General features: G+C 47.4%; 1 protein-coding gene across 1 annotated transcript in view; it reads right to left on the reverse strand.

The window, feature by feature from the left end:
* RBM20 (RNA binding motif protein 20) overlaps positions 1 to 13,775 on the reverse strand; it is a 194,108-nt gene that overhangs the window by 23,441 nt on the left and 156,892 nt on the right. The window contains exons 8-9 of the mRNA XM_011927886.1: positions 5,769 to 5,848; positions 3,517 to 4,186 (exon numbers count right to left, since the gene is read on the reverse strand). Of these exons, the coding sequence (XP_011783276.1) occupies positions 3,517 to 4,186; positions 5,769 to 5,848 (750 nt within the window). The remainder of the gene's footprint in view (positions 1 to 3,516; positions 4,187 to 5,768; positions 5,849 to 13,775) is intronic.

The following is a 13,775-nucleotide window of genomic DNA, read 5'->3' on the forward strand; positions in this document are numbered from 1 at the left end:
TGGTGTTGAGATGGTCTGCAGTGGTAGGGAGGGAGAGGAATGGGTTGGGATGTTGAGATGGTCTGCAGTGGTGGGGAGGGAGGGGAGCAGGTTATGGTGTTGAGATGGTCTGCAGTGGTGGGGAGGGAGAAGAGTGGGTTGGAGTGTTGAGATGGTCTGCAGTGGTGGGGAGGGAGAGGAATGGGTTGTGGTGTTGAGATGGTCTGCAGTGGTGGGCGGGAGAGGAGCAGGTTGGGGTGTTGAAATTGTATGCAGTGGCCAGGGAGAATAGAGAATGTGGCCATGAGTAAAGACAAAGGAGGTGAGGAGCAAGCCAGGAAGACTTGTGACTCCTTGGCAGCAGCAACACCTGTAAAGGCGCTGAGGGCGGGAGGTGCCTGGTGCACTGGAAGAACAGCAAGCCCTGCTGCCTTCATTCCAAAGTTCATTCCAAAGCCACCTGTTATCTGACTCCTGGGGCAGCCCTGTGGGGTCTGGGCTTTTCTCAAGTTCATCATACAGAGTTTGAGGACAGTGCAAAATACTCCCTGTTCTGCTGTCATTCCAACACAGTGTTGGACTGCCTGGCTCCAAACCTAAAGAAACAATCTGTGAGAGGCCCCAGTAAGTGCCTACTGACCCCACTCCAAGGCTGTAAAAGGCAGAACCAACATGAGGGACAGAACTGTGGGGAAACTCTTGGGGCTTTCTGAGACTCTTTTTCCATCTGGGCTCTTTGGCTGACACATAGCGTCACCTTAAATGAGCAATGTTCTACAAACCGATGAGAGCAGGGTGGTAAAACAGTAGGAGAAATGGGGTCGTCAGAGCAGAGTCTCAGGAGTGTGAGTAGAAGTGCAGGGAGCAGTTCCACCTCTCAGCCTAGGGGGAGAGAGGGTTGGCAGGCTGGTGGTATCCACATGAAGCCCAGGCTTTCTTTGAGCCCCTGCCAACTCTTGCTCTCTGCCCATCATCCATCACCAGCAACTGGGACCCTTCCAAGCAGATACACTTTTAAAAATATCCACTAGTTCACCAGGTCCTTGGGATGCAGTTCAAGTCCTTGGTGAGGCACACAAGGTCTTCCATGAGCCCAGCTCACCCTCTTCCCTAATCTCATCTCCTGTGCTTCCCCGCTATGCCAGTTAGGAAAAATTGTGGCAGACTTTGTAATGGGCAAAAAAAGACTACTGGGTGTCCTTTCACTGGAATGCTGGGCATTTGTCTAGCACATCCCTTCAGGGCATCTGATTCTATAGAAGTCTGCACCTTTCATTGTCTCGAACTGAGCTATTTTACAACCACATAAGTTGCAGAAATCAGATCCTAATACAAATGATTCTTGTTCCTAGAGATACACATGAATTGTGTCTGCTGGAGATGCAACCGATTCCCTGCCCGCTGTGGAAGGGGCCACTTTTACACCTATTAGCAAATTCATTTTAGCATTCCTGATTGCCTGTATATGTTGCCTGCTCTTTGGATTCTCTTTCAAGTTGGTTTTTGCATCTTATGATGCCCTCATTAATTAATGAGTTGAATAAAACCTTTGACATGTATTCATTATATATTTGCATCAGAGTCATGATTTTACTCTTTTAAAACATTATCCCTAATATGTCCTAAAGATGCAGCCATGCCGAGTATCTCCAGGTTTTTCAAAACAGTCTTTCTTTTTCACTTTTGCCCTTGCTTCTGCTTCTATCAAGAACCCCGGTGGGGCACGGTGGCTCACGCCTATAATCCAGCACTTTGGGAGGCCGAGGCAGGAAGATCATGAGGTCAGGAGTTCGAGACCAGCCTGACCAACATGGTGAAACCCTGTCTCTACTAAAAATATAAAAATTACAGGTGTGGTGGTGCACACCTGTAATCCCAAATACTAAGGAGGCTGAGGCAGGAGAATCACTTGAACCTGGGAGGCAGAGGTTGCAGTGAGCTGAGATTGCACCACTGCACTCCAGCCTGGGCAACAGAGCGAGACTCCATCTCAAAAAAAAACTGCTTTTTTCTACTTTTAATACTCAGCTCAAATATCATCCTCTCTGAGCAGCTCTTTTCCTGTTCCTGCGCAGAGTTGTTAATTGCCCATAGAACAGCTCATTCGCTGTAAATGCTGGCATGAGTCCCATTGTATACAAATTATTTTTATATTAATAGGTCTGTCTCCACCATTGGACTTCAGTATCTGCTATAACATGGACTATGTCCTATTCACCTTTGGCTCGCCTATACCTAGCACACCACCTGGCAAAGTGGCACTCCATCTATACATGTGGGAACAAATGCTGAAGTAGCATCCAAAAGGGTGACTCTTCGGTGTTCATGGAGTTGAGATTTGGGCTCCTTATTTACACTTAGTATTGTCACCAACTCCCAGGTCAGAATGACTAGAAGATATGTGTGGAGGATTTTAAAAATTAGGCTTCTTATGCATATTGCCAAACCTCACTTGTCCTACCCCTACTTAAATATAGAAGGCTCTGGCAAGAAGGAAGTGTAAGCCAAGTTGGAATATAAACCTGGTAAGCAGAACCCTCCTTGTGATGCCCCTGTGTGAACTGAAGCACTGCTGCAAGCCCTCAGACCTTTCAGATGCTGGAATGAAGGTGCCAGCCGATTGCCATGCATTTTTTTTTTTTTTTTTTGAAACAGAGTTTTGTTCTTGTCATCCAGGCTGGAGTGCAATGGCATCATCTCGGCTCACTGCAACCCCCGCCTCCCAGGTTAAAGTGATTCTCCTGCCTCAGCCTCCTGAGTAGCTGGGACTAGAGGGGTGCATCACCTTGCCTGGACAATTTTTATACTTTTAGTAGAGACGGGGTTTCACCATATTGGCCAGGCTAGTCTCAAACTCCTGACCTCAGGTGATCTGCCTGCCTCGGCCTCCCAACGTGCTGGGATTATAGGCATGAGCCACTGTGCCTGGTCGCCGTGCATTTTTATTAGAGTGGAGGTAAAACACTGTGGACAGCTCTGGGCACCCAGTTTAATTTAGTGGGTGGTGGCGGCTTCTCTTTCACCACCTCTCATCAGAGCTCTAGGATTGGTAAACACTTTTAGCAGGAGGGAGGACAGAATGAACCAAAGATCTAATCTCCTTTGGGAGGCTCTTTGGATATAAACACTTCAGGGCCACTCCCTACTGGACAAACAGGACTACAGGTCTTTCCATCATGTCCCGCCCTAATTTCTAGTAAAGGTAACAGGTGCCGTGGGATTTGGGGCCAGATCTCCTAGGTATAATTCTGGGTCTGCCATTTCCTCACTGTGTGTTCTTGGACAAATAACGTAAGCTCTCTGTGCCTCAGTTTCCTCATCTGCAGTAACAATAGTACCAAGCTCAAAGGTTGATACTCAAAACCTGTGAGGATTAAATGAGTTCATTGAGATAAAGTGTCTCGCATAGTGCCTAGCACATAGTAAATAGCCAGTAAATGTTCATTCATTCAATAAACATTCATCCTCATTACATTATTATGATTATTCTCCTTCAGGGCCTGCCTCACCTTAGCTGGGGAAGAGATTGATCATTACCTCATTCTCTGTCACTGTGTTTTCTTTTCTATCATCAGCTCCTTCTTGGTCTCTATCAGGTCTCTTGGTTTTATTTTTCTCATTCTGCTTGGACCTGGCACCCTCAGGGGCCCTAGCAGCCTTTGGCCCCAGTCCATCTTCCTTGCCTGAGTCTTCGGGATGGGGGTGTCTGCTTTCCCGCAGCTTGGCCTCGTCCTTCCTCCTGGACCTCCCAGGGCCATCCTGCTGCTGCTTCAGATACTTGTCCAACTTGACTTTGGGCTCTTTCCGGTAGTAGCCATCTTCGCGGCTTTTGTAGCTGGACACAGAGTGGGGCGGGTTGGGAGATCCAGACCTCAGGTACTTCTCTCGGTGGGACCTCCCTCCTTCCGGTCGCTCGTCCAACTCAGCCTTGTCCAGTTGCCGGGGGTGGTGTTTGCGGTCATGTGCCCAGGGGTCCATCTTGTCCCTCTTGTCATCCCCGTTCTCCCTCCAGGGAGCTGGGTCTCGCTCTTCCTCCCTCCTGGCATAGGGAGAGTGCTCCCAGGAGTCCCGGCTATTGCCCCAGTCAGCCCGGGAGGGGCCCAGAGGGCTGTGGGAAGAGCTGCAGGAGGTGAAGCTGGGAGTGTGGGACCTCGGGGAGAGTGACCGGCTCACTGGACTACGAGACCGCGGCCTTTCTGGGCCATATCTGTGAGGGAACCAAGGAGCAGGATTTAGAATCTTCACGCCTCCCATCCCACCCCACCCACACACAGATACAGTCTGTCTCTTAGATACACTGTGTACACTCTTAACTCCCAACTCTACACAACCACATAGAGTGGTTGGGGAGAAAGCCTTTTCCTCCCTTCTGGCTTCTGTGCAGAGGACTTCTTCTAAGCGCAGCACTGGCCACTCTCTATCCCTTTCCTCATCCTGCTCCTGGGAACTAGCAAGAAGAACTGGATTGCTTTGGTTCGGCTTCAGCTTGCCTTCTCTTGGAAGGGAGCTACGCTCAGGGAGTGGACCTCTGACTCTCCTCCTGGGGGTGTGCGGGTTGGGCACTGGGGGCAAGGGTGCCCTAGTCCAGCCTAGTGGATAAGGCTGCCTAACCCTGGGTGCTGTTAGCAGGCCTCTTAGCCAGAAGACTTGAAGTCACTTCTACATTTGGGCTGTATCAGAATAAAGCCAACCTCTTAGCCTCCACTTTTCTCATTTATTTCTCAGCTCAATTTATGCTTGGAAAAGGGATGCTAATTATTGGGGAGGGTAGGCTCAGAGGTTAAAAAAAAAAGAATTAGGAAGGTATTTTAGGGTTGGAAGAGACTCTAGAACTCCGACCTACACATTTGAGATGAAGAAACTGAAACCCAGACAAGGACCCCAACCTGTGTAAGGTTCACAGCAAGACTTCCTAAACTCCCTCCATCTGCTGCAGAATTGCAGGTGGCAAGATGTGACTTTACACGTCTTTTAAAAACCCAAATAATCATAATTTTTTTTAAAAAACAGACAAACTAATAAACAAATAAAGATAGCAAGCCTGAACAGTTACATACAAAGATATACACACACATATACACATACACTTGGAAGACTGTTTGGCTATTAAGCAGGTCAACTGAGTCATATATCCGATACTCTGAAAGGATGGGCATTTTCTCATTAAGTTCCCAAATACAGGAAAACCACGCAGCCCTCACTGGTCAGGGGACACCGAGGTGCATCTCGCTAGGACCAGGCTGCCTTGACCATCATGGGGGGAAACAGCCTGGGCTTGTGTCCTCTATGGGGAAGTGACAGCACCGCCTATGGCCACTGCAGCAAGAATCCCAGGATGTGCCAGCCAGGTGCCTGCTCCTGCAGTTTTCTACCTTGGTTCTCTGCAGGGACTGTTTTTGTAGGGGAGTGACAGTGGTCAACCTGTAGCCCCAGCTTGGCCTGATCACAAACTTCGGTTGGAAGAAATGGGTTGGAAAAGTGAATATATTCAATGTTCAGAGACAGTGACTGGTCAAATAACTGATTTTTTTAAACCATCTACATTCCACTTCCTACACCTACATTCAACCCATGAAAAACCAAGAGCTGCATCTAAACAGAAGCCAGTTTAGACTTCTGGACTGGTGTTTCTCACAGGGAACATGGAAAGATGGGACCCAGAAAAGCAGATGGATGGGGTAAGGGCAAGAGCAGGGCACAGCATGACTCAAATACCCCTAAGAATGAGAAACAGGAGTGTGTTCCCACTGCCCAGAACCTGCCTGGAGACTTAGGGCTTGGGGCCTCACCTGTCTGCTTCCCGGAACATGTCCCTCTCCCTCTGGGAATGGATGTCCTGGATGATGGCAGCCACAGCCTTCCCGGGTTTCTAGCAAAGTCAGAGAGATCACCATCAGATCAGAGATGGCCTTGCAAACACCAGAGGGAAGCAGCTCTGACCTGGGTCATTCATTGCCTGGTCCACAAAAAGGGAAAAAGTGCCTTGTGTGGGGAAGACAAAAGGTATAATCCAATGGATGAGTGTGAGTATAATGCTAAACTGGGTAGGGCCGACTGCCCAGAGAACACTGAGTGGTCCATCGAACTGGGGAAGGAAGGAGCCTGGTGTTCACATCCATGTGCTGGAGACAAGCAGCATTTGTTAATACCCACCTCTGCCTGAATTTAAAAAATAAAATAAAATGTGTAAGAAAGAAAAGGAGAGAGGGATGGAAGGAGGGAAGGAAGGAAGGCAGGAATGCATTGTAAACTTGGAGAGACTTTTTTTTTTTTTGTATTTTTTTAGTAGAGACGGGGTTTCACTGTGTTAGCCAGGATGGTCTCGATCTCCTGACCTCGTGATCCACCCATCTCGGCCTCCCAAAGTGCTGGGATTACAGGCTTGAGCCACCGCGCCCGGCATCTTGGAGAGACTTGACGATCATTGACTGTAGCCTCCACCTTTTATATCTATGGAAACTTAGAGCCAGAGAGGTTGAGGCAGGGTCTCTGCTCTGCACAGCTCCAGGGTCACCAGCCACCTTGTGTTCCATGCAGTTGGTGACTTTTGGAGTTGTGTTGGGTTAAGGAACACTTCAAGGTCACACAGATAGTGAAAAGAATCAGGACCTGACACCAGGTATTTTAACTCCAAGTTCCTTTCCATGCTTTCCATGCCCTGTGCCCCCTTCAACACCTCATGCACAGGCATCAGCTGATGCTCAAAGTAAATCTGTGAGGAGGGTGGCATAAGCTGGGAGTCAGCCTTCACAGCTGAGAATAGTAGGCAGCCAGGGCTCCATCCTTCCCTGAGATCATTAGACGGTGGCTATGCCAGGACAGGACCAACCTCAGCCCCCCATTCCCAACCAAAGCCCTTTCCTAAACTCAGAATGGACACACGATAACCAAAAGAAATAAATAATAAATTATTTTTTTAAAAAAAAATCACAAGCACAAAAGGCAAGTCAGGAGCATCTTCCTAAAGACGATGCAAAATTCATCCTTTAAATAAAAATGTATCAAGCAGAGTGAATTTTATGGAATGTGAGTTATATCTCAAAAAATAAAGCTGATTTTTTTAAGACCAAGGCTAAAAACCCTCAGTCTATGTAAACTTTTGATAATGAGTTTTATTAAATTTAATCAACTGCTTTTTATCCTTGATTTTTTTAATGTAATTTGCAAGGAATCATGCATCTTTTTAAAATTTTTTTTAAAGAAATGAGGTCCTGCTCTGTCACTCAGGCTGGAATGCAGTGGCACAATCACAGCTCACTGAAAGCCTCAACCTCCCAGGCTCAAGTGATTCTCCCACTTCAGCCTCCCAAGCAGTTGGAACTACAGGCGCTCATCACCACATCAGGCTAATTTGTTTAGTTTTTATAAAAGACAAGGTCTAGCTATGTTGCCAGGACTGGTCTTGAATTCCTGGGCTCAAGCAATCCTCCTGCCTTGGCCTCTCAAAGTGCAGGGATTACAGGTATGAACCACCACGCCCAGCTAAATCATGCAATAAGAGTCATACAAATGTTAAAAAGCATCATGTATCTCATTTGACAGATGGGAAACTCAGGTCCAGAGATGTGATCTAGCTGGACTAGCATAGTATGAGTGCTCTAAGTGGCGTGGCTGATTATGTTATTGTTGAGATAGAGGGTTGGGCTGGGAAAAACACAGAGTAAAGGTGAGAATGAAGGAGGAGCTGCCTGCAGTTTCAGGGAGAGAGGTCAGTGCTAGTACACAGAAAAGAGATATAAAATGTTCAAGTGAGGGAGGGACCTCACCTCCTGTCATATGGAGATGCAAAGTGAAAGAATGTCAAAGAGAAGGCAGTGACTCCTTCATCTGTGCTCGTGAATGAGTCAGAGGTTTTAGAAGTCAGCCAATCCCCCATTCAAGAAAAGGCCCAGGAACTCAGCACTGGGCAGGATGTCCACCAGAAAAGGCACCACAACTTTGGCAAATGGTCCCTTACGTCAAACTGAAGCTGTAGAGATCGATCCTTTATAAAGCACCTGAAAGTGCCACCTACAAATAACCAGATCACCCAAGACTTGCGCTGGCCTCCAGCACCTCAGCTGCTTAAACTGGACCTTGTTCAGACCAAGGCCAAACAAGGATAGAAGTCAAGGCTGTTGGCGTCAGCCAAGAAGAAAGTTGCTGTCCAGGATGTCTTCTCCCACCCCACTGTGTGGCTAGAGACTACAGGTCCTTCAGCCAGGGTCGGCTGTCACTTGGGGTAGAAGAAGAAGGCTCACTTGGAGCTGATAGAACTTAATGTGGATCCCACCAAGCCGGTCTTCTTCCTGCCTGCCCACCTTGGGCCACACAAATGATTCCGGCTACTGTATCATCAAGGGAAAGCCAACTGGGATGGCTGGTCCCTGAAAGGACTTGTCACAGCACTGCCTTCACACAGGCACCAAGGGAGCAGCGGAGCTTGGGAAAGCTGGTGGGAGCCATCAGGACCAAGACCATGTTATGAGATCTGCCATCACCGGGGAAGCCACACCCCAGATCACTCCAAAATCTGTGGCTTGCACTGCCACATTAGAATGGACAAAGGCTAAAGAATGTGTCCCCAAACTGGAATAAATGTATCTGGCAACTCTTCAGAACATAAAAATAAAATTCCCCATGGGAATTGGATGGGGAGCTTTCTGTGGTAAAGAGTCCCCAAGGTTCAGTTTTCTTCTGCTCTTCTGGAACTTCATATCCTCCTAGTTATTCCTTCCAGCCCAGATCCAGGAAAGGCCGATGTGGGAGGAGGATGGTCTTGGCAGGGAGCGGCTGAGGTTTTGCAGATTACCCACGGCAGAGTGACTATGAGGGTGGGGCTCAGGCGCACGGGGGCAGGAGCAGGTCAGGCCAATGTCAGGGCCAGAGGCATTCCACAAGCTCTCGGTCCCTTCTGCATCTTGGTTATCACAGATGGCACCCCCAGGCCCTTCCCCTCAGGGGTGCCCCCAGTGAGGGGCAGAACAGGCTGATCAGACACTGCAGATGAAAACATCCTCTAGTGGCCCGTGCAGTTTCCCAGGAGTCAAAGAGGTGCAGTTAGAGTGGACTTAGAAGAGCCTCTCCTTGGCTTAAACCTTCCTCTGTCCCTTACTTTCTTAATGACAGAACGTCCTCCTGGGGTCACTTTCAGCCCGTACCTCCTGGAGTTACTTCTATCTGGATCGCAGGTCTCCCGTGAGGGGCCTCCTGCGCTGGCAGTCTTCACACAGCCAGCACCAGCACAGAGCCTGGCATGGAGCAGGCGCTGCCTAACACCCATCTCAAGATGCATGGCTAGAGAGATGGAAGGAGGTGGCTGCAGAGAATGAATATGAATCTGCAAATACTACATGCTGGGGCTAGTGGTCACAGGTATTGTGATCCCTCCCGAGGATCAGAGCATTGGTTCTGCTATTTTAGGTAGTAATTGCAAATTGTTTGGTGCTCTCTGGACCAGCTGCCAGCTGCCATCTGAAAAGGGGACAGAAGTAGCCAAAGATTTTCAAATAACAGCATTGACTTCTGAAAGCCCTAAGAAAATTCCCTCAACCTTCCTCTTTGACCAGCTTCTGTATCCTGTGGGTAAAGGCATAAAGAGGGCAAGTGAAACAAAGCTGTAATCACCCCAGAAAAAATGAAATGGGAGAGAAAAGAGTAGGTCTATGATAAAATTTTGGTTACCTTTTTATTATAGAAAAGTTCAAACATACACAAAAGTAGAGAGAATGGCTTATTGAACCCCGAAGAATCCATTACCCATCTTCAGTCAATGATGTTGGCCAATCTTGTTGCATCTTGATATGGTTTGGTTCTGTGTTCCCACCCAAATCTCATATTCAATTGTAATCCCAGATGTTGAAGGTGGGGCCTGGTGGGAGGTGATTGGATCATGCGGGTGGTTTTTAATGGTTTAGCACCATCCCCCTAGTACTACTCTCGTGATAGAGTTCTCACAAGATCTGGCTGCTTAAAAGTGTGTAGCACCTCCCTGCTCCCACTCTAACTCCTGCTCTGGCCACGAAAAACATGCCTGCTTCCCCTTTGCCTTCCGCCATGACCGTAAGTTTTCTGAGGCCTCCACAGCCATGTTTCCTGTATAGCCTGAGGAACCATGAGCCAATTAAAGCTCTTTTCTTTATAAATTATCCAGTCTCAGGTAGTGTTTTGTTTGTTTGTTTGTTTGTTTGTTTGTTTGTTTGTTTGTTTTTGTGACGGAGTCTCATTCTGTGGGCCCAGGCTGGAGTGCAGTGGTGCGACCTTGGCTCACTGCAACCTCTGCCTTCTGGGTTCAAGCGATTCTCCTGCCTCAGCTTCCTGAGTATCTGGGATTACAGGTGCCTGCCACCATACCTGGCTAATTTTTGTATTTTTAGTTTAGGTTTCACCATGTTGGTCAGGCTGGTCTTGAACTCCTGACCTCAAGTGATCCGCCCACCTAGGCCTTCCAAAGTGCTGGGATTACAGGCGTGAGCCACCCCGGCCTGGACTCAGGCAGTTCTTTATAGCAGTGTGAGAATGGACTAATACACATCTGTACTCACCACCTTCCTTCCCCACCTCCTATATTATTTTGAAGCAAATGTCAGACATTGTTATCTTTACATCCATTCTGCGATGACAATGATCCCGCTCAACAGTCCCACAAGGGACCATCTACAGTGCTCAGAGTTAACACATCTTGCTGCTTTTAAGACAAGGTTGAGATTCCAAGCCCCATGCAGTTCCAGAAAAGTGCTGGCATATTAAGAGGGAGGCACCACCACTTGGAATCTCAACCCAGGAAGAGTAGCCCCAGCCGTGCCCACACCTGGCTGGGTCACCCTGGGTCAAGGCTTATTGCCTATGGGAAACTCACTTTCTCTACCTGTAAAGGTGGGTTAATGAGGCCCATCTGGCATCCACCAAAAGCCTCAGGGCATGGCAGGCTATACCCGTAAAAGTCACAGAGTGCTTGGCCAACATGAAGGGAGCTGCTGGAGAGTTTCATGCCCTCTGACAACTCCACAGCTGTTTTACACACTTCAAGAGTCCTAGGAAGACGCTGAAACCTTCCAGATGAGCCCAGAACTCACCTAAGCCAGATCCTGTCAAGGCAGCCCCCACTGTTTCAACATTACCAGGCTTTCTAGGCTCGACATCGTCACTCGCCCGACTCCTGCATGGAAGCCCTGTCTCTCTTTAGCTAATTCTCCCCTTCTTCAAGGCCTTGTTTAGGAATCTCTTCCCTTTTTCACACCCCTCAGTCATACTGCCTTTTGCCATGGAACTTCTGGTCGCCCCTGTACTTATGCATTCATGTTTAAATCTTGTGTAATTTTGCACGAGAATAATTTGTCTCCCAGTTGGAGAGTGAACTCTTCCCTAAATGAGAAGCATGCCTTGTATGCTTTGTAACTATTGGTACATAGAGAAGACTCTCAATCATCTTCCCAACTGAGAGCACCATGGACCATTCACAAGACTGCTTCCCAGGGCCAGAAGCCCTCTCTGTAGTGAGGAGGCTGGCAAGACCAGTGGCTCTGAAACCAGGCCCTCTGCCCTCAAAAGCACCTTGGAGTCTCATTCCCACCCCGAGCCTATTGAAGAGAATCTCTGGGCAAGAGGACTCCTCCGACAAAAAAATCCCCTGATGACTCTCTGATGAAGTGACTGGGAGACACTGGTTTACATTATTCCAAGTTCACTTCTGCATCAAAGAGATTATGATTCCATACTTATTGACGAAGTTTCTATAGAACAACCCAGAAAATATTCCAATCGTCTTGTCCAGGTCTGTAGGAAGAAGGCTATTCACTTTTTATTGTTCCTTCAGATTTTCTCTTTCTTATTCATTTTGCATATTTATTAAACATCTATCAAGTGAAAGGTTCTGCCTCAAATAAGCTGAGGAACAGAACCTTTGCCACAGGAAGTATATGGGGAGATAAGATATGTGCATGAGGAAATATTCAAGAAAGGAAATGAAAAATACCTTAAAATCTCTCTTTTCTCTCCCTATACTTTGCCTGGTGAGCAAAAGATAAAGTTAGAGGAGAAAGAGCAATCAGAATTTCTCCCCACCTCTGCAAACCCTGGTGGGACCTCACATGCAGCCCCTTTGGCCCAGAGATGCACAGGGATACAGTGTTTGCCCTGTACCTTCCCAGTAGCCACTGTCCTTCCTCCTGATAGCAGCTGCTCCTCCCTCATCTTGCTCCAGAGCTCTGGGTGGGTCTCTGCCCAGCTCTGAGGATGTAGCCGATGACACAGGTCCAGCCAATCACAGCATGACCTAGCCCCAGCCAGAGATCAATTTAGGGACGTGAACCTGTGCTAAGCTAGTCCTGTCAGAGCTACTCTCTCGAAAGTCCCAGGACTTCTGTGGGAGCTTCTAGGAAAAAAACTCTGGCTTTCTCTTGTTGAAGGAAATGGAAGGGGGAGTAAGAACTGCTGAGGTCACTGTCGCTATCATGCCATCTAGAGGAGAGAGCCTGGGCTGCAACGGCCCACCCCAGGGAGCCCCCAGTAAACAAGGCCAAAAGAGCAGAAGGCAGAGTGGACAGAAACCAAGTCCTAATGAGGGTCTCTGGGTCCTGAATCCAGCCGTATCTGCAGCCAGAGCTACTCCTGGGCTTTTCATTTACACGAATCCATAAATTCTTTCTTTCCTTTTTTTTTTTTTTTTTTTTACTTAAGCCAACAGGCTTAATGGAGATGAATTTCTGTTACTTGCAGAGAGAGATTCATATCAACATAGGGACCATAAAGCATGCATTACTATGTAGTTGAAACATACATTAAGTTGTTTTCACATCTGTTATTCCATGCGGCCTTCACGATGACCTTAAGAGGGAATATGGTAGCTTGGAGAGCAGAAAAGCCCTGCTAAAGATCAGAAAACAATGTGTTCTGGGCCCTTTCCATTCAAAGTGTGCTCCGAGGACCACCAGCAGCAGCATCTCTTGGGACCCCGTTAGAAATACGCAATAACAGCACTACCCTAGACACGCTGAATCAAAGTGCTTTTTAACAACATCACCAAGTGATTTGTATGCACACTGAAGCTTGAGAAGCTCTGTTATAATACTATCTCTGCTACTTCTTGGCTGGGTGACTATAAGCAAATTACCTGATTTCTCAGGGTTTTTTTTCATGCAGACAACAGAGATCATAATAACACACTATAACAATGCAGCTTTAGTGCAAAACCAAAACAGTACTAAGTTTTAATCATAGCTCTTCCAGTAGCTAAATACAATCCTGGGCAACTTACTGAACTTCTATTAGCTTCAGGTACCTCATCTGTAAAACTGAGATAATAATAGCTGTCTAACAGGACTGATGTCAGGATTAAACAATGTATGTAAAGTGCCTGGTACATTACTTGCTCCAGAGTACCAGGACTCAATCAAAGGTGTATATTATTGTTATTGTTTTACTCTTATAATTACTGCTATTATCCACTCTACATACCTCACAGGGTACAGTGAATTATGAGACTCAAAAGATAATATATGAAAAAAATGCTTAAAGCCAAATTACTCAAAGTATAGTCCTTTCCTGATCTGTAAACTGAGGTTCACAGAGGTTAAGCAACTTTTCTAAGCTCACCAAAGCAGGAAGTGGTAGAGCCCAGGCTGACATCACCACCTTCCAATCTGGGATAGGTCACATGGTTGTCAGTGGTTCTTTGTTTATTTGCCTTTACTCCCACCAGACTGAGCTCCTCGCCAGCTTGCTACTTCTACCTCCATGGCACCTGGCCCAGTTCCACCCACAGTGAGCACTCAGTGCCTATTTGCTGAAAGCAAAACTCGACCATCTAACCTCTTTAA

Source organism: Colobus angolensis, unplaced genomic scaffold, assembly GCF_000951035.1.
Source record: "Colobus angolensis palliatus isolate OR3802 unplaced genomic scaffold, Cang.pa_1.0 Scaffold75, whole genome shotgun sequence".
NCBI lineage: Eukaryota > Metazoa > Chordata > Mammalia > Primates > Cercopithecidae > Colobus > Colobus angolensis.